General features: G+C 55.5%; 12 protein-coding genes across 17 annotated transcripts; 8 read left to right on the forward strand and 4 right to left on the reverse strand.

Moving 5' to 3' along the window:
• The first annotated feature begins 509 nt into the window (after window positions 1-509).
• H310_04455 (hypothetical protein) lies at window positions 510-1009 on the forward strand. Its single transcript, XM_008868820.1, has one exon. It carries the CDS (start codon window positions 571-573, stop codon window positions 961-963), a length of 393 nt encoding a protein of 130 aa, XP_008867042.1. The 5' UTR covers window positions 510-570; the 3' UTR covers window positions 964-1009.
• Window positions 1010-1815: 806 nt separating this feature from the next.
• On the forward strand, window positions 1816-2164 carry H310_04456 (hypothetical protein; the record flags this gene model as incomplete). Its single annotated transcript, XM_008868821.1, has 2 exons — window positions 1816-1858; window positions 1914-2164. 2 exons carry the CDS (start codon window positions 1816-1818, stop codon window positions 2162-2164), a joined length of 294 nt encoding a protein of 97 aa, XP_008867043.1.
• A 754-nt stretch (window positions 2165-2918) lies between these two features.
• On the reverse strand, window positions 2919-3372 carry H310_04457 (hypothetical protein). The gene has a single exon (XM_008868822.1). It carries the CDS (start codon window positions 3327-3329, stop codon window positions 2976-2978), a length of 354 nt encoding a protein of 117 aa, XP_008867044.1. The 5' UTR covers window positions 3330-3372; the 3' UTR covers window positions 2919-2975.
• Window positions 3373-4915: 1543 nt separating this feature from the next.
• H310_04458 (hypothetical protein) lies at window positions 4916-6674 on the forward strand. 5 transcript variants are annotated; one of them, XM_008868823.1, is made up of 6 exons: window positions 4916-5393; window positions 5445-5815; window positions 5862-6027; window positions 6070-6107; window positions 6157-6271; window positions 6325-6674. In XM_008868823.1, the coding sequence occupies exons 1-6, from the start codon at window positions 4950-4952 to the stop codon at window positions 6625-6627; spliced, it is 1437 nt and encodes a 478-aa protein (XP_008867045.1). In that variant the 5' UTR covers window positions 4916-4949; the 3' UTR covers window positions 6628-6674. The 5 variants fall into 5 exon arrangements, with proteins under 5 accessions (XP_008867045.1, XP_008867046.1, XP_008867048.1 ...); XM_008868824.1 differs by having other exon boundaries at window positions 6337-6674; XM_008868826.1 differs by having other exon boundaries at window positions 5862-6107.
• A 1324-nt stretch (window positions 6675-7998) lies between these two features.
• Window positions 7999-9656, forward strand: H310_04459 (hypothetical protein; the record flags this gene model as incomplete). Its single annotated transcript, XM_008868828.1, has 4 exons — window positions 7999-8362; window positions 8422-8687; window positions 8799-9137; window positions 9189-9656. 4 exons carry the CDS (start codon window positions 7999-8001, stop codon window positions 9654-9656), a joined length of 1437 nt encoding a protein of 478 aa, XP_008867050.1.
• A 100-nt stretch (window positions 9657-9756) lies between these two features.
• H310_04460 lies at window positions 9757-12810 on the reverse strand. 2 transcript variants are annotated; one of them, XM_008868830.1, is made up of 7 exons: window positions 12750-12810; window positions 12601-12696; window positions 12211-12541; window positions 11852-12070; window positions 11208-11778; window positions 10912-11151; window positions 9757-10719 (listed from the first exon to the last, which is right to left on the reverse strand). In XM_008868830.1, the coding sequence occupies exons 2-7, from the start codon at window positions 12670-12672 to the stop codon at window positions 10143-10145; spliced, it is 2010 nt and encodes a 669-aa protein (XP_008867052.1). In that variant the 5' UTR covers window positions 12673-12696; window positions 12750-12810; the 3' UTR covers window positions 9757-10142. The 2 variants fall into 2 exon arrangements, with proteins under 2 accessions (XP_008867052.1, XP_008867051.1); XM_008868829.1 differs by having other exon boundaries at window positions 12601-12810.
• H310_04461 (hypothetical protein) lies at window positions 9785-10141 on the forward strand (the record flags this gene model as incomplete). The annotated part of the gene is made up of 1 exon (XM_008868831.1): window positions 9785-10141. One exon carries the CDS (start codon window positions 9785-9787, stop codon window positions 10139-10141), a length of 357 nt encoding a protein of 118 aa, XP_008867053.1.
• A 667-nt stretch (window positions 12811-13477) lies between the features above and the next one.
• Window positions 13478-14594, reverse strand: H310_04462 (CMGC/CK2 protein kinase). Its single transcript, XM_008868832.1, has one exon. It carries the CDS (start codon window positions 14551-14553, stop codon window positions 13630-13632), a length of 924 nt encoding a protein of 307 aa, XP_008867054.1. The 5' UTR covers window positions 14554-14594; the 3' UTR covers window positions 13478-13629.
• Window positions 14595-14875: 281 nt separating this feature from the next.
• Window positions 14876-18057, forward strand: H310_04463 (hypothetical protein). The gene is made up of 10 exons (XM_008868833.1): window positions 14876-15375; window positions 15426-15717; window positions 15788-16037; window positions 16098-16761; window positions 16826-17137; window positions 17189-17314; window positions 17392-17626; window positions 17673-17722; window positions 17776-17838; window positions 17900-18057. The coding sequence occupies exons 1-10, from the start codon at window positions 14893-14895 to the stop codon at window positions 18038-18040; spliced, it is 2616 nt and encodes an 871-aa protein (XP_008867055.1). The 5' UTR covers window positions 14876-14892; the 3' UTR covers window positions 18041-18057.
• A 387-nt stretch (window positions 18058-18444) lies between these two features.
• Window positions 18445-19656, forward strand: H310_04464 (CMGC/CK2 protein kinase). Its single transcript, XM_008868834.1, has one exon. The coding sequence runs from the start codon at window positions 18487-18489 to the stop codon at window positions 19519-19521; it is 1035 nt and encodes a 344-aa protein (XP_008867056.1). The 5' UTR covers window positions 18445-18486; the 3' UTR covers window positions 19522-19656.
• A 1341-nt stretch (window positions 19657-20997) lies between these two features.
• On the reverse strand, window positions 20998-23972 carry H310_04465 (hypothetical protein; the record flags this gene model as incomplete). Its single annotated transcript, XM_008868835.1, has 16 exons — window positions 23760-23972; window positions 23564-23703; window positions 23422-23512; window positions 23281-23373; window positions 23008-23222; window positions 22656-22957; window positions 22503-22606; window positions 22402-22442; window positions 22201-22352; window positions 22057-22136; window positions 21921-22006; window positions 21710-21865; window positions 21463-21652; window positions 21298-21402; window positions 21133-21243; window positions 20998-21063 (listed from the first exon to the last, which is right to left on the reverse strand). Exons 1-16 carry the CDS (start codon window positions 23865-23867, stop codon window positions 20998-21000), a joined length of 2040 nt encoding a protein of 679 aa, XP_008867057.1. The 5' UTR covers window positions 23868-23972.
• Window positions 23973-24643: 671 nt separating this feature from the next.
• On the forward strand, window positions 24644-26721 carry H310_04466 (hypothetical protein). The gene is made up of 4 exons (XM_008868836.1): window positions 24644-24764; window positions 24814-24976; window positions 25028-25591; window positions 25652-26721. The coding sequence occupies exons 1-4, from the start codon at window positions 24743-24745 to the stop codon at window positions 26670-26672; spliced, it is 1770 nt and encodes a 589-aa protein (XP_008867058.1). The 5' UTR covers window positions 24644-24742; the 3' UTR covers window positions 26673-26721.
• Window positions 26722-27408: the final 687 nt, after the last annotated feature.

Consider the following 27408-nt stretch of genomic DNA (forward strand, 5'->3'; position numbering starts at 1 on the left):
CTCCGGGACGTCGTCGTCGGTCCTCTTGAGCAGCCACTGCTCGATGCCAGCTTTGAGTTGGGCTTCGCGCTTCGCTCCGAGGATCCCCATCGTGTGTGTGGTAGACCGAGTGAGTTTGAAAATGAAGTGCCGGGCTGTCGATGTCGTGGTTCACGTCATGCAGATGTGCCAAACGTCAAAGATGCGACGAGACATCCGGATGAACCACGACAGCCAATCAGATTGCTCCAATGATTTTGGTGGCTGCTTGGAACGTCGCGCCGAATCTCTGGCGCCTGTTCGACGTTTACGAAGTGGGTGATGAATTTGTCATCGTGGAGTGGCGCCAGGTTGGATGACATGGATGTGGCCGAGCGAGATATTCATGTTGTTTGGCGTACCTACGCTTCGGGAAGAGTTGTATGTGGGGGAAGGGGCACAAGGGCGATGGGAAGAGCGGTCGGGGCACACTCAAGAGGGTGGCCCGCCGAGCCCCCATCGTGACACGTTGGCGAGCAAGTGGAGCGACATGGAATAGTTGAGTAGTAAATATGTTAGGAGTTCCATCAGGAGGAAGCTGCTGCGACGACAATGCAGGTCGATTATGAAAAAAGCGCGGGTTTACTTGAGGAGGAAGACCGACGGCACATACTGCTGCACCGTCCGCGTGGGATCGTATTCCTTCGTTTCATAGATCGTCCTCAGTGCCATCGCTTCGTCCTGTGCCTTGGTTTGAATTTCTTTTTGGACGCGTTTTGCCATGACTTTGCTGAACGGGACTTTCTTCCCAGCGACGACTTCCTTTTCGACCAAGTGGCGTGCCGGGGGATGGACGGGGGGTTTGATGTGGCGGTGAAACTTGAGAGGCAAGAGGTGGTTCTGCGTGTCATGGTCCTTCAAGATGTCCTTGATCTGTTTAATTTTGTCCGCGAACGGGGCGTCGTTTGCTGGCGTTTTCATCCCCTTGTCCATGCCCTTGACTAAGGGCTGCTTCACATGAACGGGGGCCCCCATCGTCGTGGTGGCCGCGCGAAATGGAAAAGTGAGCGGCAGATGCCAGCCTGATGCTCGAGTTGCCATTCGTTTCCGTTCGCGCTCCACAATGAGACGCACCACGCCACATGGCGTCGTGCGCCACACATTACGCTGCTTGCATGGCTACAACGGGCCAAGGACGGCAAAGGAATTCGACGTAGCGTGTGCAAGCCAACCACGTCACCCGACGTGACAGAGATATTGAGGAATTCGACCACGGGGGATTGGGTGGGCAAACAACAGGGCGATTGCCTCGTCGCGGCGTTTGCGTGTTAGTGGTCTGTCGCAGGCAGGGATCCCCGCCTATCGCATGCCAACGACCACCCACGTTCGCCGTGGCAGTGGCGGGTCATGTCTGTCCATCGAGGGATGGGTCAGTGTCAGGTGGCAGCGAAAACGTCTTGATACACCTATTGAATTCACCTCCCCCCTCTGAATCCCCAATAGCTTCATGGCGTACGTAGCAATGTGTGGGTGGGCAGAACGACCGGGTTGCCGTCTGGGTTTGCCAACAACTGGCCATCGTTGCCCGTGGCTATTTCAGCGCGATGCGCAGCGTACAGATATATTTGTGCATATCACCCCGCTACATGTACGGCGGCAATTGAACCTGCTCCTGACATGCCTTTTCTCAGTGCCCGAGCGTGCGCCCGCGGGGGGCTGCTCGGTTGCTCCTGGACCTGGTGCACTCAGCACCTTTATCGACTGCAAGCGATCGAGATGGCGGGTGAATGTCTGGATAAGCGGGTTCGATATCCGGTTGATATCCCATTGACACTGGGTGTGGCACAGAGAGCGGCGATGAGATTCGACCGACCGGCATTTCTCGAGCGCATTGCGCTCAGTACGTCCGACGTCGGCGGTCCAAGTGCACATTCGTATGTGCCATGCTTGTGCAGTATTGACGATCACCATCGGGTTGCCATTCGAAAACCTCGCCGTGAGTAGAGTACTTCCTGTCGATCCAGTTCACGTGCACGACGTTGCCGCCGAACGTGTCTCGCTCGATGCCGACAGGATCTTTCAGAAGCTCGTCAAAGGCAAGCGTGGAGGCTACTGTCTTGAGCAAAACGCCGTGTTCGCTATGGCGTGGGGCGAGTTTCGCCTCACCGTGGACGCACTCGCCGCTCGCGTCGTCGTTCCTCCGTAGTCACAACCGAATGGCCCGACAGGACATTGCCTGACCGGATTGAGCCACATGATGCTGCTTGTGCGATGGCAAGATGACGCGACGTGGGGTTTGGTGGTCGAGGGCAACCGCCGCAGCCGTTGATTGAAGGAAATGTCGTTCCCACAATTGGTGGCGAGATGTACAAACTGGCGCGTGTGAGATCTCGTACGCCACTCGAGCCCGTCGAGATGACGACTGGCTGCTTCCACTGGTGCCCACGTCCTCCCCCTCGAGCTCTTTCTGGGCTGTCCACTACAAGACCCACCTCGCAGCCGAATCTCTCCACACCAGCTACGGGCCACGCTGCCTACCTCGCCCCTCATTGGTATGTGTCGACCAGCCCCCACAGTCGATTCACGCGAGCCACAACGTGTGTCAAATGAACGAAAGCGGGCACATTGACGCTGCAAGATATGACTTTCATCCGCATTTGAATCCGGCAAAGACATCGAGTCCTGACGTCTGCAGCGGACCGCTGACAGCTTCTCCGAGAGCTCTTCCACTTTGAACTGCCCCCACTCTGCAAGTAGATAGGAACACAGAAAGCACAAAGTGAGATCGGCCATGATTCTGCGATTTCATTTCATTCATAGTAGCAGCGAGCGCCATGCTTGGTTGTTTTCGATTTCGACCAAAGACGACGGCAAGGTGCGTGCCACGGGGCTCAGTGCACTCGAGCGCAAGATGGGCGACGATGCTGGGCGCTCCCTGCAAGTGGAAAAGCACGATGGGATTCATAGATAATAAGTGGAGATAAATATTGATTTGTAAATAGCTCGAGACTGGCTGGTTAACGGAGCAGCAGTTGGGTCGAGTACGCCGCTTGGCGCGTCTCCTTGTTAAAGTCTTCCGACTCGTGGATCACGTCCATGCGCTTGCGGCCCTTGACGGCCAGCGCCTTGGTGAACGGCACACGCTTCCCCGCCACGATTTCATCCTTGAAGAGCAATCGCTGGGGTGGCTTCACCGGTGGCTTGATGTGTTTGTGAAACGCAAGCGGGAGCACGTGGTGTTGCGTGTCGTGGGACTTGAGGATCTCTTTGATGTGCTTGAGCTCCGGGACGTCGTCGTCGGTCCTCTTGAGCAGCCACTGCTCGATGCCAGCTTTGAGTTGGGCTTCGCGCTTCGCTCCGAGGATCCCCATCGTGTGTGTGGTAGACCGAGTGAGTTTGAAAATGAAGCGGCCGATCTGCCAAGAAAGTGGTGTCGCCAGTGCGACATGTCGATGTGGCGCAATCTCGACTGTCTCACGAGCCACATGCGACGAGGCCGAGATTCGGCACTTTTCCAGCCAATGGCGTTCGCGGAACGTTCGGACAGGCCGAATGGATGGCCGTCGTCATCGTGGCGGCAGCGTGATGGGCTGGACGGACGGGATGTGTGCAGAGGATGGATGTGCTGCATGTTTGGTTGATCTGCCCCCGTCGCGCCCTTCTTCCCTGGATCTCGTCGGCCTGCTTTCCAAGGGAAACCCGAGAGGGGTCCAAGCATCATCGACCGAGACACCATAACAGGGATACATCGAACATAGCTTGCCCTCGTAGGGGTATGTGTTTGACTGCGCTCGACGTGTTGCGCACTCGACTACTGGCGTGGTTGCAAACTCGAGATATTGCCAAGCCGGAGCCATGCCGAGTCAAATCTCATCCCAATTCGTGGTGGCAGATCCACGACGATGGACCGTTACCATATGTATGTAGTACCAACGCTCGCAGTGACATTCAACGTGTGGTGACTAGACCGCGGCCCAAGTTTTGGCGGAGCAAGGGAAGACTCGCCATCAGGATTTAGCAATCAGGAATGAAGAGCGAGCACAACTCGAGGCGTTGGCGAGCTACAATACAGGGAACACCTACAAAGCCGACACCCTAAACTAGTCTACTACCCTCAAAACATGATCGTATTAATAGAATATCTACCTGTATACTTTAATATCAAATCCGAAATGCTATTCCTTTTGACCAATTGCAGTGCAGATAAAACAAGAACTGCGATTGACTGACTGAAATTATTCGAGTTATAACCAATCAAGTTCGACTAATTCACGTATTTTAAATAGATTGATTTTATTCTGCCTCCATGCATTATAGGAGGACACCATGTCGGCATTTTCCGGGGTTCACTATAGCGCTGCAATCGTCGCCGTCGTTCGTTGTCGTCGTTTTCAGTGGTGGTGTTGACGATCATGGCGTCGTACGTGGTTTTCGCCTGCATCTCGATATCTGTTGTCGATTTGCCAACATGGTACAACGGGACTGTGTTCCATGCGACGGCTTAATCTTCGGCCAAGTGGAGAGGGGTGTTTGATGTGGCGGTGAAATTGGAGGGGGGCAAGAGGTGGTTCTTCGTGTCATGGCTCTTCAAGATCTCCTTGATCTGTTGGAATTCATCCGCCAACTATTCGATCTTCCGCGCTTTACGTCGGGCATAGCAACTTTCTAGCCCTTGCCATCCTCGGGGGTTTTCCATTTCGCAGCATTCCTGCGGTGTAGGGGGGTATTTCGACATTGGTTTCACGACCGACAACACCTAAAGCCCAAGCACCCCATCGACCTGGCGCGCCCCTATGTCCTTACGGAGCCATAAACCACTCGCCAACACGTGAGGCTTGTGGCGACGACTGGGGGGCTCCGTTGGGTCCCATGTCGATTTCCCTCCCATATTCGTTCAGGATAACCCCACGATATCCGGATATGGTGGCTGGATCCGGTTGATTTCACATTGCCTCCGGGTAAATCTGCAGCAGCCGACGGCGGCGGCTGCGATGGAGGACAGACTGTGTCACAAGCTCCGGTTGATGGGCTTCCCGCTGGATATAACGCCGCAAATGTTTCGTGGCGTATGCGAGTCCCCATCGTTGCGAGTTCACGCATTTCTGCATTGGTTTCTTGACGTGTTGGCGGTGGAGCAATCGCTGGCAGTACAATTTTCGGCGGCAGAACAAGCGACGCTGGCGGCAACAACCCTCGCCACAGGCACCGATTTACATGCCAAAGGAGTTGCACAATCCATCGACGACGACGAAGCACAACTCCTTGCAGATATTGAACGATTGGAGAAGCAGCATGCCAAGGAGACACGTAAAGTGCATGTCTTGCGCAGGCACCTCGAGACGGTCCAAGACCAGGCAACTCGACTGTGCCCTCGAACTGTGTATTCCACGGATCCCACGAGCGGTCTGGAAGCTATCGACGACATCCTGAATCATGTACGTGTGCCGTGTTTTTTCTCGCTCGAGTGACACGTTGGGTGACATCAGCTGGCCGAGGGATCGAATGCACTGGAGTTGGCCGCGCTGAGCCCCACGGCATGCATCTCGCTGAGCGCACAAGAGGACAAGATCCTCGATAGCATTCAAGCTCACGTGATGCCATACTTTCAGAGCTCGTCGCCGCCGCGAGCACTTTCGATCATTGCCGAGTCGCCCATGCAGTCGCATGCAGTCACGTGGATGATGGATGCCATAGCTTCCAACGAGGAATATCTAGAAGGCAGAGAAGAGACCGACGGAACGTCGTGGTCTCGTACAATGGATCAATGGCGCGACGCCTTCTTCGCTGTCGAGTTCGATTGGCTCCATGCAAACCTTGCTGCTCTCGACGACGTGCCCTCCTTCAATACGTCCATAGAGTACGCCACACGTGCTGGGCGTGAGTGGTCATGACGCGATGTCTAGGAACGAATTCGAAGCAGACGAAGAGCTTGAGGTCACCCAATGGATGCAGCATACTCTCCCGGCCTTAGTGGAAGCTGTGGCTGAGGCCAAGGTGTCGTCGCTTGTGGTGGGGGACTATCCTGCCAAGTATACTCGGCAAGAGCAGCATCTCGAACGCCTCAACGCAGTATAGCTCACATTCCGTGGCTGGCACTGACCTGACTTATAGGTGCTTGTCGAGTTGGAGCGGCAGACTGCGCGACTTCAGTACGTACCTGGATGGTCTGAAGACGCTGTCGGCCACGGGGGTGTATAGGTTGATGGTGCTTGTGTTATCCCGTGAAATGGACACAATGAAGTCGGTGCAGCGGACGATCTATTCTGTTTTGCAGGATATGCAGCGCCAGCTGCAAGACGCTGTCAGTCGTGTGGTACCGTTCCTTGTCCAAGCTCACGACTACCTGCGTCCAACGCTCATGCGTAGGTGCAACTGCAGGTGAAATCCACTGGGCCGCAGTCGAATAATGATGGCGACAGCGCTTCTCCAAGCCCTGGGCATCCCATGGACACGGGACAGGTGGAATCGATGCGACGTCAGGTGCGACACGAATGGGCGGCGTTGGGCCAAGAACAAGAGAGTTTCATCCAGCAACTTCGCGATTTGTTGGAGAGCGCCCCAACTGTGACCGCCCCGCTCCAGCAAGTCTGCCACTTGAAAGACATTGTCGAAACGGACGTGGCACGCGCCATCCAGAGCATCTACGCCAAGCAGCAGACCCTCGTGTAGCGCACTCCAAACACTATTTATTGAACGAACGATGGCACACCTGACGACTTTCTGGGGAGTTTTCAAGTCTCTAGCTAGACTCTGGCGGTTTATGCAAAGAGACCACGGTGTCATTTGCGGTTCGGGGCTTGGCATCTCGCGAGTACGTGGGGGAAAGCTCATCGAGCTACCAAATCCCCATCAGGTTGTCGTGTGTGCCTGCGCCGAGTTGCTAGGGACTGCGCCGCCACGCAAGCGCTGAGGTCGATGCTTTCCAGCGAATTGACATGTCGACGAGGATCTGTGACGAGGGCAGACTGCAGAAAATGCCGTTCACGCCCTTGCTCTCGTCCTTTCTGCCTTCGTGAATGCCGAAGAAACCACTGCAAGTTCCATTTGGAAACAATTCTTTTCAGCATTGTCGAATGCACCAACGGTGGCCACAGCCTTCGCTTACTTGCCACGCGATTGCGCGATTCGTATGTCGTAAAGGTGTAGGCATCGTCAAATAGTTGGATGTGGTCCATCGAGCTCAGCGCGTGGTCGTTGCCGTGCAAGTACCAGATGCCACGGGAATTAGGCACGAGGGTTGGTTAGTGGCATGTTGCCTGTGGACCCAACATCTCTTCAGGTTTGGAATTCGAAGGACGGGTAAATTGGATGCCTCAGCAGCAGAAGTCGCGGACGCTAATTTGCAACGAGGACGGCCATGGACAGAAAGCCGCCACCGAGCCATGTCGTCCATGCAGCCAGGAGAAGTACCAGAAGTGCCGAGGAAAAGAAAAATGACAGCGCGGTCGCTAAGCCAGTGCTACTGAGGATGAGGATGGCAGCAGCCATGGTGACACGTCATGGTGTCATCAAAGTGCCCTTTCGTGGCTTTTTCCCAAGCTATCGGGATTTCGTGGTTTTCATTGGCTGAGCATTCTAATTGCCTATATTTTATCCAATCAAACAGAGTTAAGTGGTTCAAGTAAGTACTAACGGCGTACTTGTGATATTGTTTTGGTGAACGAGGAGGCTTCAATGGAAAGTCACTATCTCCGAGCAATTGCTGCGCTGCAACGAAGTAGTATTTCGAATGGAGCAGGGCACGTTTTCAATATGCACATGAACTGAATTGACAATTTTTCCCTTGCTGTTGTGCGGCAAGCAAGGCGAGCAATATTCGTACATTCAACAGAACTGAAATACTTCGGTTTCTCGAAATGTGTACTACATGCACTACATAGTATTGTGCTTAGAATCGGTTGTTTCTGCATACTTTATCTAAGTATAAAATGATGGATTTGAGTGTTGAGTCGCATACTACTAGTATGCATCAGTACTAGCAGCAAGGATTATATCCGGATACGGTAGTATAATTGAAGAGTAATGTGGTGCCGTGCGGCGATGGCGGCGCTCATGGGCGCGCTGACAGTAGCTTCACAAAGCCAAGGAGACATCTGGTCGAACTGGGACACACGCCAAGTATGTCGCCCTCAAGTGCACGTGTCCCCTTCGACGTTGGCCGCGTTGCAGCATGCTGTTGAATCGGCGACGCATATTCGTGTCGCGGGAGCTGGCCACTCCTTCTCTCCTATCGTGCTGACAAAGCACACGCTGGTGACGCTTGAAAAGTACACGAAAGTTGTGTCTTTTGACAACGACACGATCACGGTCCAAGCAGGTCGACCTCTGTATGCCATCAACGACTACTTGGCAGCTCGCGGGCGCGCATTGCCCAACCTCGGTGCCGTGGCTGTTCAAACTGCAGGTACATTACCACTCTGCACGAGTGGCCGGCACATAGTCATGTCACTATATTGATGCTAGCCGGTGTGACCCAGACGGGAACCCATGGCACGGGCAACACAGGGTGCATCTCTGACAACATTGTCGCCATGGACCTGGTGCTGGCGAACGGGTCGTTGGTTACACTCGCATCAGGAGACTTCTTTGATGCAGCGCGCGTTGGCATGGGGACGTTGGGGGCGGTGAGCACGTTGACGTTTCGTCATGTCCCGCTGTGGACGATGGAGCAGATCACGTTCATGCTGCCGTTGGCGACGTTCGAATCACACCGAGCGGCCTTGCTGGCGGTACGATTGTCGTCGAAACCATGTCAGCTTGTGGAGAGAGATGATTGGATGGTCTAAGCCGCCGTCCATTTTGTGTCCCGAACGCATCCTCCTGACGCAGGTGTGCCATAGACGTTTGATCGCGTGCAATGGTATCTCCTTGGCCTGCCAACCCACTCGACCGTCACTGTTGTCCTCCGCGTGAATACGACGGCGCCGATCTCGACGGGATGCTGGGCGAATGTGTTTACGGCTACACCCGTGACGCCTCTGCCGCTCAACTGGACGGCATGGCCGGCCGACACCAAGGCGTGTGTGGACCACAGCTACAAAGTCCTCGGTCGCGATGGCCGAAACAACACAAATTACTTTACCGAGATGGAAATGATGCTACCCGTGGAGGATGACGCCGCCGCACTGAGTGATATGCTGGCTTTGCATGCGACGCTGGCCCCGCTCCACGACCCGGCCGTAGGCCAGAGCCATGGTCTTGCCCCAGAACGTCCTGACTCGTTGCTTTAGGTCCCGCTCTTCCTCGGGTTTCGCTATGTCAACGCTGACAAGTTGTGGCTCTCGCCCTTCTACGGCCGCCGCACCGTCGTCGTGTCGACTATCGTGTATCACCGCGGCAAGTACGAACCTGAGATTGACCGGTACCATCGGGGCATGCAAGCGGCGTTGGCCAAGTACGGCGCCCGACCCCACACCGGCAAAGCCAACTACTTTACCGCCAACGACATGGCTCGAGTGCATCCCAAGTTCCACGAGTTCGTCGCCCTGCAAAAAGCTGTCGACCCCCACGGAAAGTTTCTGAACAAGTACATGCGCCGCCTACTCGTGGAGACCGAGCCAACGGGGTCACTCGATGCAGCTGTTCAGACTTCGACTACTCGGTCGCCATTACTCGTCCTGACGATGCTAGTTGCCTGCGTCTTCGCCGTCGTGCATGCCCTTCGACGACATCACAAACATGGATACGAGCGCATCTAAGTGTTGCCAAGCCCAAAAGCGGTCGTGGATTTTCAGTGGGTCAAATAAATATATCGCGAATTCATGTACGCCACGTGCTCATTGCTTCGGTTAGATGGTGCGGTACCCAGCCTAGTTGCATCACTGAAATGGACCTCACACAGCCACGCGTCGGAGATCGAGAAGCGGACTGCACGTGCATGGAAGGCTGCTCCCTAGCGGACGACATCCCAAAATCGAGGGTAGCCCTTTACCAAGTCGTCGTCTTCATCGACAGACTGCCATGGGGCAAGCGTACATCAACCATGGGCATGATGCAAGAGCTGGCTGGCGATGGGCTGCTACCATCCCTTGGTGAATCCATTCATTCGTTGCGTCAACAGATCCTGTCCATAGGACCGAGGATGGACGCCATCGACGGTCCTTGGACCCACGGACAAGGCCAGCAGATCCCCACGCGACATGTCCAGCGCCATTGCTATTTCAACGACCGTGTTGTTACCTAAGTTATGCATACGTCGACTCAATGAGGGTGGAATGGATCTCCTGAACGGCGTGGCGGCGGACTTTGAGTGTCGGCGTGAGCTCGCCGCCTTCTACCGAGAATTCCCGCGGTAGGATGACAAATTTCTGAATAAAGTTGCCAAACGAGAGTTTGCTTGTGGCCTTGTTTACGTCGCGGAGCTTGCCGTCCAAGTATACGAGGAGCTTGGGGCACGCTTGAGCTTGGGCTATCGTGGTTGCCGTGGATCGAATGGTGCGAAGGAATGCCAGCACCGTCGCGTCCAGCTTGTCGGTGGGTCGATCGTCGCTATCGTTTTCGACGCGGAGGGTAAACAGCACAAGAAGAAACTCCCGTTGTTGGCCGATGACAACAGCGTGTGACAGGATCGGAATCGATTGCTTCAAAACGGATTCCAACGTCGCGGGGGCAATCACGGCGCCGCCAGACGTCGTGACGAGCTCTCGCAGCGGTCCCGTGATCGAGATGAACCCGTCGTCGTCGACAGCCCCGCCATCTCCTGACCGGAGCCACCCGTCGCTGTCGAGAACGAGTCGCGTCTCGGCTTCGTTTTTGAGATATCTAGGCACAACGTACCAGTCAGCGTCATGGAATCGAATCACGCGCGGCCACACCACTCCCAGGGAGGACCCCATTTCCACCCGCGTGCATCTAGGAGATGTGCTTGCTTTCTCCAAGGTAGCTAGCTCCCTCTCGACAAACGCCGCATCCATCCACCACCGTCCACAATGAAGGCAACACGACGTGGCTTACCCCATCATGACGTTGCGGCCGCGGAGTTGGACTTCGGTCGTCGACTTTTGGATGCGCATCTCGGTGCCTGGAAGTGGCCGGCCGACGGTCGCGAGCTTCCACCCGTACTGGACATTCATCGTGGCAATTCCGGCCGTCTCGGAGGACCCAAAAAACGCCATGATGGGCATGTCGAGCCCGCCATAGTACTCGTTCGTTTCATGGCGAATGGGCGCCGACGTCACGGAGAACGATTTGCATCTACCCATGGCCGCGATTCACTTCATGTCGTTGGCAGGTCGAGTGGTGGCACGTACCGGTCCAGACCAAGCGCGGCCTTGACTTTCGACAGCACGAGCTTCTCTGCGATACCAGCGCCGCATGGAGCGGCTCCGCTGCACCCGTACTGGCTCTGCACAGTCTTCTTCCACGCGCGCGACGTGGCGAAGGCAACAAGCTGTTTTTTCAGGCCGGACGTCGAGACTTCGACTTCCCGCAGCTTTTCGGCCATTTTATCCCACACGGTCGGGATGCCGCAGAACCGAGTCGGGCGAATCTCCTTGAGCGTGCGGCCAAGCCGCTGGCCACGAACGGTCGGCGCAAAGTACACTTCGTACCCCACCCAAATAGGCAGCACGATGTCCATGAGCTGGGCCGTCACGTGTGCCAGCGGCAGGTACGATATGATAACGTCGCGATTCGAGAGCTGTGTTCCGCGATCGACGGCGGCCGCATCGAACGCCCACGCGTTGAAGCACAAGTTGTCGTGCGAGATCATCACACCTTTTGGGGTGCCAGTCGTGCCGGTAGTGTACACAATGGACGCGCACTGGCCAGCCACAATGGTTTTCATGCGCCGCTGGACCGTGCCTCTTGTAATGGATGCGCCTAACAGTGTAGCAAGGCCCGGATGAGTCGTATGCATCGTCAGGCAAGTCCGGTTGAATCGAGGTGGCCGCACCTTGGTCCAAGAATGGTTTCCAGGCATATACGGGCATGTTCGCGGCGTAAATGGACGGGACGTCATGGCCCCACAGGACAATCGCTTTGAGGCTGGGCAACGACGGCTGGATGGCCAAAAACTTTTCCACGCTGTCAATGCTGTCGCATACAATCACGCGAGCCTCCGAGTGCCGTGCGATAAAATGGCTCAGGTCCCGTGACGAGTTGACGTAAATACCTGCCACGGCAAGATTCCATTAGACACCCATCGTGGCACACCTCCATGTGCAAATGGCATGTGGATCAAGGTTGCGCAGCTTTCGCATATGCTCGATAAAACGTGGCATGCATTTCGATGGACAGCGGCGGATCACGCACCGGTGGCGGCAGCTCCGGCCATGATTGTGCCAAGGTATGCGACGTTCCACTCGATCGAGTTGAGACCGGAGATCGCCACGACGTCGTGCGGCTGGACGCCGACATGAATTAAACTCTTCATGAACTCTTGGACGCGGGCATAGTATTGGCGCCACGTCAGCGACTGCCACTTGTCCTGAAACTTGGCATGGACGGCTTTCTGGTAGCCATACCGCTGGACGGTGCGCTGGAATGCGTGGATCAGTGTGGTGGTCTCTGCGGGCGGGGTTGCCCGCGGAAGTGGTGTGGTTTTCATTGGCCTCGCTTGAACGACCTGGTCGACTTTACTCGCCTACGGTGCGACGCCGACAACGCTCAGCATCCTTGGCGACAGCTCGAAATGGAGCTTACGATAAATGGCAATGGCATCGTTTCGAGGCAGCTGCTATCGCGGCCCGAGGACGATGGGCGGGGAAGGACCATGATGTTGGAGGGGTGCGGTGTGTACTACGCGAGGTAGTGGTGGTGTGACGGTCAACGAGCAACTTGACACTACATACGTCCGTCGGAAACAGACAGCAAGGGCGGTGCCGCGGTGTTACGGCGCCTACAACATTAGCCAACGCTCAAAAAGCTGGACCCACCATCCACGTAAGGGCCTTCGAAAATATTTTATCATTATTGGCCGACATCGTCTTGCTTTTTGTATTACAATAAAATCTTGTCATTCTATTTTTCACGCCGCCACCGTGCGAAAGTCATGTGCTCGGTTCCCGCGAAGTGAGTAGCGCCTCACGAGGCGAGCGCACCGGCACGAGAGACCACACGCGCGATAAAGCCACGCCACGAGAGGTCAAGTACCGCACTGGCAACTCGCCACCGACATCCTTGAACTCGTGGACGCGTCGCCAGAGGACTGTATTTATGCCAGGCGTGTCAATAAGCTCAATATCCGGATGTCATGGATCGCAAGCCAGAGGCAAGGTTATCCGGAAAAGTTGTGTTTTGGCGTGTTGTGGACCACAAGAATAATCTCACCGTCATAATTAAATAACTATCCACATTGGCTGCAACATTTGCAAACTCAATCGCTTCGTGGGTCAGAGGCGAAGGATTTTTCCGATACGCAATCTATTGTGTACTTGTTCGATTCAACACAATGGACGAGCTGCATCTTACTTTGTGTTTTGTACCACATCGCTTATGTTGATGTCAGTTCCTCTGCATGAATCACACACCTCCCACTATTTGAACGGATGTCCATGAACGGTGAGACATTGTGTCGTTCGCTCAGCATGCCACGTCATGAGTGGCAACGTTACGACTCCACGTGTTGGGGCTATTTATCTGTCACTGCGATATCGGCCATCGGTTCCGACACCTCGTCGTGGTATTCTCGAACGCTTTGAAAGTACGAGTGGGCCATCGCTTCCTTGGCTGTCAAGCGCTGTTGATGGTCCACGCGGAGCAACCATCCAAGACTTCCAACGCGTCGGTCGACACGAGGTGCTTGTTGGCAGGAGATATAAATTGTTCCCACGGCTTCTTCACGTATGTATCGACGAGATCGTCGTACTGCGGATCGAGCTCCAACTTGTACTTGAAAATATAGTCCTGCAACGCGTCCGAGCCAAGGACTTGTGCTATCTTGACGAGCTGGTCGCAATTGTCGGTGCCCTGAAAGAAGGGATCCTTTTGGAAGAGCATTCCTGCTAGGACACACCCGACGCTCCACATGTCGAGCGAGTAGTCGTACAGCTGCATGCCCACGAGCAGCTCCGGGCTTTTGTAGTATCGCGACGCCACACGGACGTTGTACTCCTGGTTGGGATGGTAAAACTCGGCAAGTCCAAAGTCGATGAGCCGTAGCTGACGTTTATCGTGGTCGATCATGACGTTGTGCGGTTTGATGTCGCGGTGCATGATGCCCTTGGAGTGGCAAAAGTTCAGCGCCTTCAACAGGTCGTACATGTAGTACCGAACGTCAAAATCCTTGAGCGTCGGGTACAGCGTCTTGTAATTATTGTTGTTGATGTATTCGAACACAAGCGACGGGGTATTGGATTGCTCGTCGAAAACTACATCGACGAACTGCACGATGTTGGGGCCGCCCCGCAGGTTCTGTAGGATCTTAATCTCGCGCTTGATCTTCTTCTTCTTCACGGGCTTGAGAACCTTTATGCAGCACCGACTCCCGCTCGCGACGTGGACGCCTTCAAACACTTCACTGTACTTGCCTCGATCCACCTTTCGACACACCTCGAACGCGTCCTGATGGCCCCAGGTCACGTCATACCTCTCGTAGTCCCAGTACTCTTGCGGCTGCGAGCTACATGCGTTGGTATACACTCTTGCAAGTGACATCGGTGGGAATGCTTCGTCAAGACCTTCTTGGTGACGGCCGCACCTCACTAGTACAACTAGGAAAGATCCGTCCTTTCGAAGTCAATCATAAATGAAATTCATATGACGTACGTTAATAATAAAGTACTTCAAAGCATGCTTCAATAAGCATAGTACTACTAGAAGGTTTTTAATGCTGGAGAGCTGTGTCAAATGTATACATCTTTTAAATAGTTGATTAATATTAAAACTGTGAAGGTCGTGCCAAAATAATATCTGGCTGTACAAACCTGAGAAATGTTAGTAGTACTACTAGTAGTGCACTGGGACAGAAAACAGTATCCTGGTTGGCACCGCTTCATGATCTACGTGACGGTGGCGGACTCGGATGCATTCTCTGAGACATTCGCGAAGCTCCACGAGGACCTGCGCAGCGCTGGCAGTGACGGCGGACCGCCGCAGCCGCTTCCGTCGATAGACGAGATGTACATGACGCTTCGGAAACTTCCAGGAGTCCGCAAGGCGGTGGAAAGTGAGATCAAACGCAATGGCGTCGCGCGGGTCAGTCAACTGCGGCAGGAACGGCAGCGACGCCGCGTTATCCTGGACAATCAACTTGCACACATTCGATTGCGTCGAGATCAAATGCATATCCATGCAGAAGAAGTCAAACACGCCATCGATATGCAGGTTGCCGCCATGGACCACCGCGTTGCCAGTTTGCAAGCTGTAGCCTTGCGGAGGTTGCAAGTGCTGCTCTTTGAATGCCTCGGCGAGATTCAAAAAGCTATTGCAAGGGCGCAGCAGCGAGTGGAAACCCAGGAGACGAGCGTCGACTTGATGGTTGCAGCATGCATGGTTGCCCCGACACCGCTAAAGTGACTCTGGCTTAGACAGCAACTTGCGAGCTCAACCACGCATGGGCCATCTTCTCGAAGCGGTGCGAAGAGTTCTTTAACATCACATCCGTGGTCGATGTGCCGCCCAAGGTGCTCACCACGAATGCGACGTATGTGGAAAATCCTGTCTTTCAGTCGTGGGTGTCGGCCCTCGCCCCATTCTTGTCCAAGCACTTGGACTTGCCTCTAGCGCCAGCCACATTAGCTTCCCCCGAGCTATCTATCACGCGAATTTTGGCCGTCAAATCGAGCCACGCTAGCCCATCGAAATGGCCGTCAAACGCCCGTACGACGCTGATCTCCATTGGTGGCATCGCTCCAACCACGTCGGTCGTGATCGCCCGTCCATGTTGTAGACAACAAGACCCATATCATAGTGCCACGGCACCGACAGCCGCTGGACGGCCCCGAACCAAGTGACCGCATGTCGACGCAATACGAGGCTCTGTATGACTTGCTTGAGATCGCATCTGCCCGACATCTAAAGCGGCCAAAGTCCAAAGGCAAGTTGAAGACCGTCCAGCCATCGCTCTTCCCCGACGGATTCACTTGCACCACTCCGTTGAGCTCGTCCACTATTCGATGGCTTCCCCAAGTTGCCCACGGGTAGGTCGTCGTGCTGTCTTCGCGGCGCACCTTCGTCACTCGATTGTTCTGTCGCTGAAGGGCGTTGCAAGTGCCAACTAACGGATGCATCTACTACTGCCTCAACGATTTGCAAGCCCGGCCGAGCGATGGATGTGGGAACAAAACACACGTGTCCCTCTCGCTCGCTCGCATCGCCTCGCCCAACCTCCAGCAAAACGCGGCGGTTGCCCGAACGGAAGCACTCGCCGCTCGATACGTCCCCTCGCTGTCCGGGACACCAGCAGACTCTGCCGGTCCGTTTCAAGTCGATCACGTCTTTCCCCACGATCATGTTGTGCGTGCAATCCCTCTGGATGCAATGGGCAGACGCCAATCCGCTCCTACCACCAATGGCCCCGACAGTGTCGACGAAGGAGTCGAGTCGCTGCATTTTGCCCCTGCAAATGTGTCGCACTTGATCCAGTCGGCAACATTCACCGACATGGCCCAGATGCTCGCCCCCGAGTCTCAAATGAACCTTCACCTGCGATATCCGCCAGAAACGTTTGCGCTGCACACGCTGCAACACTTGTATGTGGCTGTGCCCGCCACCCGACAGTCGGCGCCAACGTCGACTCCACGTGGGCGGCCGTCGACGTCGGCCTCTAGCCGCCGAAATCCCCTCCTCGAGAGCATTCTTTACCCGATATCCGCTGACGCGATGCGAGTGCTCATCTCGACGTACGTCATTCGAGATCCCAAGGTACGTGGCCCGAGCTCTATGCTGTTTCCGCCAAGTGGTGTATTCCGATGGGAGGTCGATGCAGGTGATGGCGGACGGTGGCATGGCGAGCTTGTTTTCGCTCTACCGGCCAAGTTTCGGATCCGACGCATCGTATTGCGTCGTTGAGAATCCTGGTTTTTTGCGGCCCGCGCCTGCATCCGTCAGCTCTCCTTCAGACGATCCATCGATGCTCGTGGTTCAATACACGACACAAGCTGTGCCCGCCCCTTTGCAGACTTCACGTCCCAAAGCTCCACCGTCGTCCGTGCTGGGCACGTTTTGCAGCTGGCGATCGTGCTTGGATGAGGCAACAGTCGGGACGACGCGGCTTTGCGATTCCCACGCTCGCCTCGAGGTACTGTAGCTGATGTTGGACGGACATTTCCTCAAGCACGAGTGACTGTAGGCGATGCTGACACCGGAAGAACGAGTCCAGGTTTTAGGTAGTGCCAGCCGTCAGTGTCCTGCCGCCACGGCCATGGCCCCGGCGATGGAAATCCGTCAAATCAAACACTCGAGTTCGCTGCTCGAGGTATTTGGCTGGCATTTCGACCCGCATGACGGTCGAGCACCCCGTCAGTTGTTTGACGGGTCCCTGGTCATCGACAGGAACTCCTGAACCAGCAACTTCGAACGACGTTGGAGACGTTTTTGGACAAAGTGGCGGCCGACGGATCGAATCGTGCGCTACTTGCCGACGTCGCTGGAGCAATCGCCGCTCGGATCGATTCTCCAGGCAGAGATGCCGCCACGAACGAAGCGTTCGACGAAATAGAAATGCTCGAACAAGTGCTGCAAGTAGAGCGCGCCGCGACTGACGAAGTCAGGATGCTTGTGGCATTGGGTATGCATTCGATGATTCGCATGGAGCTCTGACTGCTAACGTGCAGGCGTGTATCCGACCGCCGAGTTGGGCCTGCTGCGTCAAAAGGTAAACCAGGTAAGCCTTGCACTTGCGGGTTTTGTCGATTTATGCACAATGACATGCTGCAGACCCACACACCATTGCAGGCCAGCCAGCGCAAACTCATTTTGCTTCGCACCCGCCGACAAGAGGTTCGAGCCATTGCATGGTTGCGCATGGTCATCGTGTTTGGCATGCATGGCGAATAACTAGGAAGAGGAACGACAGGTCAAGCTGAAAGGCAAGCGGCCAGGTCTTGCTGCGTCCAAGTCATGTCCGAGTGTGTCCAAAGGCCACGAGCAAGTCTCGAAAGCCAAGAAGCGTCGGGATAGCTCCAAGAAATACACAGAATAAACTCGACGCCATGATTAGTCAGTCATTGTGATTCTAGTCGCACGTGCAGGTGAGCACTGTGCGCACTGCACGGCGCGTGGAATGGCGTTCTTTGCCCACAGAGACAGCGCCATGTCGACTAACTCCTCGATGCTAAAGAGATCGACAGCGTTCCCTTCCACCTGAGTGTTCGTTTTATGGATTCAAGTGTTTGAATATGACATTCATGACATACCAACGCTTACTGGATGAACCTGCCCGACCTTCGTTCAACAAGGAAGGCGCGAGGCCGCCTGAGGGCCCGGCCATGTCATCGAATGACGTGGCGCTGGCATCAAACGGAGAAACCCCGAAACCCCTCCCATTATGTCCGAGTCGGAATATCCGGATAAGACCCGTGACGGATCGAACATAAATGGGCTATTCTTCCCCACCAAGTACCCCACCATCCAATATCGACCGACGAGATGTCCCGCGCCCGAGTGTACGCCGACGTATGCGAGTCGCGTCCTCGTGAGTATTGGGACTACGAGAACTTGAACGTGAGCTGGGGGGACCAGGACTCGTACGAAGTGTGCCGCAAGATCGGTCGCGGCAAGTACAGCGAAGTGTTTGAAGGTGTGAATGCCGCAAACGGCAGCAAATGTGTCATCAAAATCCTCAAGCCCGTCAAGAAGAAGAAGATCAAGCGCGAGATCAAGATCCTGCAAAACCTTAGCGGCGGAACGAATATTGTCCAGCTTCTGGACGTCGTGCGCGACCCGCAGTCGAAGACACCGTCGTTGGTATTCGAGTACATCAACAACGCCGACTTCAAGACGCTGTACCCGACGCTGACGGACTTTGACATTCGGTACTACATTTTTGAGTTGTTGAAGGCATTGGACTTTTGCCACTCCAATGGCATCATGCACCGAGATGTGAAGCCGCACAACGTCATGATTGACCACGAGAAGCGCCAGCTGCGGCTCATCGATTTTGGGCTAGCCGAGTTTTACCATCCGAACCGAGAGTACAATGTGCGTGTGGCGAGCCGCTACTTCAAGGGCCCGGAACTGCTGGTGGATATGCAAGAATACGACTACTCGCTCGACATGTGGAGTGTCGGGTGCGTGCTCGCGGGCATGATCTTCAAGAAGGAACCGTTTTTCCATGGCCATGACAACTGCGACCAACTCGTCAAAATTGCTAAAGTGAAAGGGACGGAAGAACTCTTCGACTACCTCACCACGTACGACCTGGAACTGGACCCGCAATACGACGGCATCCTCGGCACGCACTCGAAGAAGCCATGGGATAAGTTTATCACCCCCGACAACAAGCACCTCGTGTCCGCCGATGCGCTGGACTTTTTGGACGGATTGCTCAAGTTTGACCACCAGGAGCGTCTGACGGCCAAGGAAGCGATGGCCCACCCGTACTTTCAAAGTGTCCGAGAGTACCACGACAGCAAGAAGCCGCAGCCCGAGTACTCGTCGAGCCCCGGCGACGCCAGCTCATAAACTCCACTCCCCCGTCCTCCCGAGCTACAACGACCTCCATGCACTCCCTCCTCTCCCCACTTTAGATATCACTCCGAGACATAAGGCGTCGATAGCTTTCACCTTTTCACCAATATCGTCGTTGGGTGTTGAGCGATTTGCGCCGTGGGATGCTGCCGCATGCAGTTTCACCGACTTGGTCGGCACCGCGGCCGCAGCCACCGCAGGAACGACGGCGGTTCCCTCGGTCGTCAGCATGACGAGTTACGCTCGTGACGACTCTGTGCCCTCGACAGCTGCGACGGATGTGCACACTTTGCCGAACAAGGCGTCGGAAGCTCTTCGTTGTCTGATATGTTACAGGTGGGTCCACGTCGAGGAGGCTTCGCCGAATGGCACGTACGTTGCCCTGGCGGTCCTGCAGATCCAACATCCTCGTATGGTTGTCGGTGACTTCAGTCGGCCTCGATCCAAACAAATCGAGATTGCCCATCCTTGGCACACCACCAGCACAGCCGCAAGGCTTTACCTGAGGCCGTGCTTGGGAAAGTGGTCGACAGGCCACTTGTTCGAGGTTTCAGGGTTGCAAGGATCATGCAAGGGCTCTGAAACAGCACACCCGTTTGGCACAGATGCAGTGGGCTCATCACCCCTACTTGCTTGGATCGACACCAAGAAGTACTAGCATGCCACTGTCTTGGCTCGATTCAGCACAAGACCTATTGCGTCGAGGAAGGGGGCCCGCCTGCCACCGTTTTCGTTGGGTGCTGTGGCCGCTGTGCGGTGGTAGCCCAAAGCATTTGACGGCTCAACGTTGCTGCGTTCGTAGCTGCGCCTCATCAAGTTGGTCCAACTGGCACCTGCTTCTCGAGTTGAGCTTGGATGGAATCGTCGAGAGCTCGAGTTGAACCGTGTGTGGGTTCCAGCTCGTTGCTTCAGCGACTGGAGTTGGTATCGTCGAAACAGAGCGATCGTGGTCGGCTTGAGTACAACAAGACGTTCCGAGAACAATGCAGTGATTTCTCTTGTGATTTCCGAAGTCGACGGCACTAACAACTTTGAGGATCGGACGCGACCTTCTCCGTCGACTCGAGATGTCGGCGCGTGCTGACGACGAAAGGCCGCCGTTGCTATGCCAAGTCAGCATGGGCGAAGGCTGTGAGAAGGGGTCGCTCGCTGACCTCAAAACTCTTCCTCCTCTAGCACAAACCCACACAGCAAACTCGATCTTGTGCAAGCGGCCAGGCGCATTACGCAGCCATGCAGCTCTTCATGGTGCGAGACATTCCTGCGAACGCCGTCATGATGGTTGGCATGGCCATGTTGCATGCTCGACGTGGGTTTCGCACATGAACGGCATGAGAGCTCCACCGTGGAATCACCGTACAATAGACGGGATAATCGTTGCCCCGCTGAGGGCCCTCCACCATTTGACGGGAAAGCCGTGCCTTTGCACCAAAAACGCACATGTCCATTGAGAGTTACAGCGGGAGAATTTTAGGTGGCGATGGAAAGGACCAACGTTTCCTGAATCGCGCCGTAGGAACCATTGCCGTGACCCCCCTGTCGTGACAATCCGTAAGCGATTCCCACAAAGGCAGACGACTTTAGCAAGGGGGCAGCAGGACGTACATGCAGGTACAGCCGCTTCGTTTGCCGTGCCTCCGTCACTTGCGACGATCGCCTCGCCGAGCGCATCCTGAAGATGGCAGTGGCCGCTCCAGCTGCCACAACACTCATGCACTACATGGGGCAAGCTCGTTCAACCCACGTAAACGGATCCATCCAAAAGCTTACGCAAAGGAGAAGCGCACGGTGGTGAGGGGCCATCCATGCCTCGGCCTTGGCCATCGTGATGGGCGGGCGGGAGCACGCGACTCCAGACGCAATGCCTTCAAAACACTGCCAGACGCCAAAGCGGCCCATCGTTGATGAATATGGATGGAGCGTATCGTTCGTTACCTGGCATGCTCCCCCCACGCACGTGCCTTGGTTCGAGCACACTTGGTCGGTTTCGTTGTTTCGAGGGCATTCGAGCTCCGAGCAGTCAACGCCAGTGTACCCAGGCAAGCACTCACACCCCTTGGATGTCCACACGCCCATGTTGGAGCACACATTGACATTGCACATGTCGCGAGGGTTGCGAGGGCACCTGCAAACATCGCCATCGTCAGTCCAGGCGTGCTCTTTGGCGATCGCGATGCCGTACGCGATGGTGCCTTGGAAAGTCGCCCCTGTGTCATCCTTGACGGTCACTTGAACACTCGATTGATTGAATGGGCACAACACGACTGTCGCTCCGACCAAAACTTTCAGCGCTGTGGCTGTGCATCCTTGAATTGCAAAGCAGTACGACGCTGTCATGCTAACCGTTGCCGCCGTCATCATGACGATGGGAGTTGATCACGGGAGTTGCTTACGGCGAAGAAGTCGTTTTGGATAAAGCTCCTCGAAAGCACAGGCTGGTAAGCCCGATCTTTTCCAGGACGGACCCGCGAGCGGACGGCTACATGCCACGTATGAGGTGCATCCGCTGCCGTTCGAATTGCTTCGTACCAGGGTGCCAAACCCACGGCAGTCCATGCCACTAAGGGGAACATGGCGGGGGCAGTAGTTGGCCTTGTCGTCGGTTCCCCCTACGTCGAGACTCTGCCGTCAGTTTTCGGATCGAACACAGTTGTGGCGACGATGGCTACATACCAATAACCGGGCTGCTGAAGAACTGGAACGCTGGAGGGATCGGCGACGTAAGAGTCGCGAGATTGCAAATCCCTTTGCTAGTGTAATCAGGGGTGCAGTCTTGGCTGGACGAACTGTAGCACAATGGAGCTTTCCAGTCGGTGCACCTCCCCCTAGTGCCTCCATGAGCACATCCCACCCAATTCCGCCGCGTTGGCTTACGTGGCCAACTCGCACCCTGCCAAGTGACCATAGCGCAAGTCCTGCCACGACACCACCATGATAACTTGGGCAGTCAAGGCATTCGATAGGCGCTACAGCACCTGCGCTCGCGCATAGTTCACTTGGTACCACCCACTGTCCTCAAATGCTGCCAGCGTGAACGCCGAGTAGATCGGGTTCGTCGTGCTCGTAGCCATCATGTACTCTTTCCCCGCCATCAGCCATGGACCATCCAACTCATATTCAAACCGTACCGTTGAGAAAGAGTCGCTTGGCCCAGTGGCTCGAGTACGACTGTGCATTGTTGCTCTGAAGCTCGCCTCCTGGAACGCTCGGGCAATCGAAATACTCTTGGGCTAGTTGCTTGACCTTGGGGGTGACGAGATGCGTGATTTTGGTGCCATTTGGGCCGTCAGACACTTGAAGCGGGATCATCTTGGGGCTGCTGCGAGGTTTATACGATCCAAACAGCATCTGGGAAAACCCCAGCGCATGCGTGAGTTCGTGCAAGATGGTGCCCAGCTGAGCCATGCGCTTTGCAGGGTCGATGCTGATTCTGTAGCACGTCGGATAAGAATCCCGCATCGCATTGAAGCAAACACAGACCGTTGTGGTCCGATATTGACTTGAGCGGAAACGGGACGGCCCACTTGGTCGATGTTGCATGGGATCGCCCACGCAACTACCCCCGCTGCAACTGGCCGCGACGTCACATGCAGCAAAAAATCTGCATTGGCCGTGCCAGGGGACGCATAGCGCGTCGGGAAATTGCCAGCGCAGCACGCCCAGTCGGTTGGGTTGCCGCATTGAATTCCCGGGACCTACATACAGGATGTTGTTCCCATGAGCACAAAGGACGTCGAGCTAGCCGTGCGCTACTTTGAGGGTCGCGACGGCGGGCACAGATAAAATCGAGCTAAAGTAGTCTTGCGCTTCAGGTAGGAGCACCGACGTGATAAAGTCGAGTTTGTCCTAAAGAATTTTGCAATGGTTACGCGATGGGAAAACGAATGCACGTGCCTCTGTCAGAATGTCGTTGGCCGTGCAGTTGTAGCGATTTCCATCCAAAGGCACGACTTCACCCACACGCGTGCACGCAAATCCTTGGTCTCTGGGGCGTGAAGCCGTTTGGTGACACAAGTCGAGAATTCCATCGCCTTACGATTGAAGCTTGGACAGGTCGAGCGCAATGCGAAGGGGTTTCATCGTTGTTTCGACCAGCGCTCTGTGCACGTCGTATTTGTCTCGTGTCGCGTCGGCCAATGCTTGATGGCTGTACATGGAGGTACGATCCATCGAGTTCTATGCACGTTTGAGCATCTGGTACAAGCCAGTAGTGGGGAATACCCCTGCGTTACCAGGAAGCGATCGATCAGGTGATCGTGGCCGCAATTGGTGTTGTCACTAGTCACGGTATGGACTGCACAGAGCCACCACAACGCAATGCCACCAGTGAAGGTCTTCATCGTGGGGGCTGTTAAATGCCACAATGTCGGATACCCTCAGACACCTTCCAAGGCGTCATGTTGGTGCAATGTTGCTTAGATAACCACTCGGCGCGACAATTCTCACTCAACGGCATTCTGTAACATATCACGCCACCCGTCACCATGTCAACGAAGCGGGGGTTACATCGGCGGTTTCGTTGCGTGTCAAATATCTCACCGAGTCATCGTACATAAAAGTTTCCAACCAGCTATTGTTCAATAGATATATTTTCAAATACAGCCAAATATTGGCGTGGAAACTGACATTTTGTACCCCCGCGGGCAATTCCGATCTTGAACGTCAGATGCCCCAGCCCATTCCGAACTTGACATGTATTTACCATGTACTCTCGCGAGCCGTCCCGGTAGGCTCAAGGTGTGAGCCACAGCCCGCAACTTACCATGCAGGTAGAAAAGCTATTGTCCAAGCCATCCCCGTCTTCCCCGTGCTCACCACAGCGCTAGTGGAGGCGGTCTTTAAGTTTCGTGGGGTTGTGTAAGCCCCCCTCCCAGTCGGGTGAGAAAATTCTCAGATATTCTGTCACCACAGTACGAACATTGAGTTGAACGTACTCCTTGTACATTTTGCACATACTGATATTTGGATGAATCGGACGTAAACGTACAAAATATCGTACCGGTTGTAAGGTGGAGTGCCGTCCGACAGAATGCATGTTTAACCTACGTTTTCGTATGAGTGTCTTTCGAGGTGGTCATTCGAGTTCAAGCATGTGGTTGAGGCTCGAGTTGACGATGAGCAATCGCCAAATCTGGTGGCAATCCTGGGCAGGCGTCAGTCAGTTTGGAATCCCCTCCATCCTTTGCGCATCGACCGCTTTTTGTTTACCACCACCATGTACGGCTCTGAATCCCGAGGTACGTGCTGGACCGCGCGAGACAACGGCCCCTCAATGTCTGTCACCAGAGCTCAAGACCAACGTCCTGGTTACCCGCAAATCGCACGAGTCGTCGTGGAAGCGCGTGGCGGTCGGCGCGACGCTCACCGTGATGGGTGTCGGGTACTGCGCCACGTTGCACAGCATGATGAACCAGCAAGCGGCCTCGTTGGCGTCCTTGCAGCAGCAAATGTACGGCAGCCAAATGTCGTGATATGCTCACAAGAGTACGTACGCCAATAGGTCGTCGGTGTCGCTCCATCGAATTATTGGCTTGAGCAACCCGTCCTCGGTGAAGGGCACGGCAGCTTCCGTCAAGCCAACACAACCCATCATGCCGTTGCCGCACAAATACGCCGTCGACAACGTCACACCCCGCAAGACGCAAGATTTCCGCGGGACGTGCTGGGACTTTGCCACGATTTCAGTCCTCGAGTACACATACCGCCAACAAGGCATTGCAAACGGGTGGCTCGCTCCTGACACGTACGTGTCGCTGTCAGAGCAAGCGTACGGCGCCGACGTGCTGCGGTTGTGCACGTCCGTCGATAAGAACAAGTGCTACTTGACGGCGACCCAGAACACGACGGAAGGCGGGTTCGTGCTCGAGTTTCCGCTCTTGGCCAAGGACATTTCGATTTTCCCCGATGCGGTTTGCCCGTACGTGCCGGATGTCGGCAGCGACACCGTGTGCCCCGGTCTAACAGCGGCAGCAAACAAGTCGAACCCTCTCAAGGTTACTGTCAACAAGTACTCGACCATGATCGACCCGGACGACATCAAGCGCGCGCTCGTCACGGAGAAGCGGTGCGTGTCCTCGATGGCTGCATCATCATCAATTGCCACCCCGTCACTGTCGATGCATAGGGCCATGGCGCTGAGCACAGACATGGCTGTCTTGACGCACTACCAGCCGTGCGTGGGCGAGCTGACCAAGGACCCTCGGTGCGACGTGGCGTCGCCGCAGTGCACCCTATGCCCGCCCAATTCGTTCCAAACGGCATGCTGCATCCCGGTCGGCGAAGGCGTCGACTCCAACATCGACGGTGAATTCATTGCCCACTACGGCATGGAATTGGAAGGCGGCCACGCGATGACGCTGGTCGGCTACAACGACAACTACCGCACGCAGGACGGCGCGACGGGTGGGTACATCTTGAAAAACTCGTGGTGGGACGGCGTCGACCCTGCCCTCGGACCCAAGCGCGCCCGCGGGAGCCACAGCATCCGGTACTGGATGCAAACGATCTCTGCATTTGAAGAACGCGCGGCGTGTCCAAACTCGGCCAACCCGAACAACTGGTATGCGTGCCAAGGCAGCACGGGCGTCATCCATGCGCACTCGGTCGCGAGTGCCGGGACGCGATCTGTCGTTGCCAACGCCACGCACGACATGTGCCTGTCGGAAGAAACGCGGTTGGATGCGATCAGCCAGATCTCGCCGCTCAAGCTCCGATGCCTGGACAAGACGAAATGCGACCCCGCCCTCACGTACTTCACGCGCAACTTGACGACTGTCGGCGACCACTTCAACGTGCTGTGCGTGTTCGAGTACAACGCGACCGACGGCGCGACTTCCCACGACGTGTGCTTCCCGCCCATGCTAATCATGGACGTCGCGCACATGATCCAGCCCGTGCCCGAAGAGATGCGCGAGAACGACCCGGACCACTGCGGATTTTACTTTTACCCGTACGAAAAGCAACTGGCGCAGTACCAGCGCGGGTGGGAATTGACCGTCGACAACTTGGACGTGACGTGGGCTCCTCAGTCGTACGTGGCCAACGCGGCCAAGTTTCCCCAATTCGACTACAGCCTCGTCCAAGCGTCGACCAAAAAGCAAAAGCCGAATCCGGTCTCGGCCCCGTTTGCCATCGTCGGCGCGTAATTCGTTGTCGGTGGTTAGGCGTTAAGAACCATCGTTTCTTGTGACTCCACCGGTGCTGTGTCTGTGGTGCAGTGTCAACAGGAACGGCCGTTCGGCATGCACGCGCATGTGTGCTTCGCCACACTTTGGCCCCTTCCGTGGCCCACGACGCACTGCATGACATCCACTGAGAGCATTCTCGAAACACCCCTCGCTTCGATTCGCGCCGAGCCACTCGACGACAGAGTCGTTTGGCAAGTCGACGCATCACGTCGTGGAGTTGAAACGACAAGTTGCCGAGTTGACACTGGATGAGGTGCCATGGTGAGGTGGCCGTGGAGCGCCGCACCTTGAGCACCTTGGCCGAGCATCCTTGGACATGCCAGCTTCGTTGCGATTTGGAGTCGAGGAGTTGCGTAATTTTGATTGGCTTTGATCTCCAAAGCATCGGTGGATGCGGCGGTGGAGTTCGACGTGTTGTTTCTGTACGCTTCCACGCCAAGGAAGTTGGCATTCGAGTGGCTTGATGTTTGGTTACATCGCGCGGCCAAGCAAACAAAACAAGCAGCTGGTCCAAGAAGTAGATGGCGGCAGGCGTTGCGTGTAGCTGCGTGGTAGAGATAGATTCAACGATCTTGGCCAGGCAAAGCGTGCACACCCTCCATGGCTAGATCGATGGTTCCAATCGACAACTTTCAAGTGCACGATTGCGGCCGCCTAGCCCATGGCATGCGCAGAACATCCCCCAGCGCCACGC

Source organism: Aphanomyces invadans (genome assembly GCF_000520115.1).
Source record: "Aphanomyces invadans strain NJM9701 unplaced genomic scaffold supercont1.7, whole genome shotgun sequence".
Lineage (NCBI taxonomy): Eukaryota > Oomycota > Saprolegniomycetes > Saprolegniales > Verrucalvaceae > Aphanomyces > Aphanomyces invadans.

Excerpts from the sequence above, each read along its gene's own strand:
- H310_04455 (XM_008868820.1), top strand. The coding sequence starts at position 571 with ATGCAGGTCGATTATGAAAAAAGCGCGGGTTTACTTGAGGAGGAAGAC.
- H310_04457 (XM_008868822.1), bottom strand. The coding sequence starts at position 3,329 with ATGGGGATCCTCGGAGCGAAGCGCGAAGCCCAACTCAAAGCTGGCATC.
- H310_04458 (XM_008868823.1), top strand. The coding sequence starts at position 4,950 with ATGGAGGACAGACTGTGTCACAAGCTCCGGTTGATGGGCTTCCCGCTG. Across the intron at positions 5,816-5,861 it reads TCCTTCAATACGTCCATAGA|GAACGAATTCGAAGCAGACG; the intron begins GTACGCCACACG and ends CGCGATGTCTAG. Across the intron at positions 6,272-6,324 it reads AAGACGCTGTCAGTCGTGTG|GTGCAACTGCAGGTGAAATC; the intron begins GTACCGTTCCTT and ends GCTCATGCGTAG.
- H310_04460 (XM_008868830.1), bottom strand. The coding sequence starts at position 12,672 with ATGGTCCTTCCCCGCCCATCGTCCTCGGGCCGCGATAGCAGCTGCCTC. Across the intron at positions 11,779-11,851 it reads GAAACCATTCTTGGACCAAG|GCGCATCCATTACAAGAGGC; the intron begins GTGCGGCCACCT and ends CTACACTGTTAG. Across the intron at positions 11,152-11,207 it reads GCCGCGCTTGGTCTGGACCG|ATGCAAATCGTTCTCCGTGA; the intron begins GTACGTGCCACC and ends GGCCATGGGTAG.
- H310_04462 (XM_008868832.1), bottom strand. The coding sequence starts at position 14,553 with ATGTCACTTGCAAGAGTGTATACCAACGCATGTAGCTCGCAGCCGCAA.
- H310_04463 (XM_008868833.1), top strand. The coding sequence starts at position 14,893 with ATGATCTACGTGACGGTGGCGGACTCGGATGCATTCTCTGAGACATTC. Across the intron at positions 15,376-15,425 it reads AGACGAGCGTCGACTTGATG|ACAGCAACTTGCGAGCTCAA; the intron begins GTTGCAGCATGC and ends ACTCTGGCTTAG. Across the intron at positions 17,627-17,672 it reads CAGGATGCTTGTGGCATTGG|GCGTGTATCCGACCGCCGAG; the intron begins GTATGCATTCGA and ends GCTAACGTGCAG.
- H310_04464 (XM_008868834.1), top strand. The coding sequence starts at position 18,487 with ATGTCCCGCGCCCGAGTGTACGCCGACGTATGCGAGTCGCGTCCTCGT.
- H310_04466 (XM_008868836.1), top strand. The coding sequence starts at position 24,743 with ATGTACGGCTCTGAATCCCGAG. Across the intron at positions 24,765-24,813 it reads GTACGGCTCTGAATCCCGAG|AGCTCAAGACCAACGTCCTG; the intron begins GTACGTGCTGGA and ends GTCTGTCACCAG. Across the intron at positions 25,592-25,651 it reads GCGCTCGTCACGGAGAAGCG|GGCCATGGCGCTGAGCACAG; the intron begins GTGCGTGTCCTC and ends GTCGATGCATAG.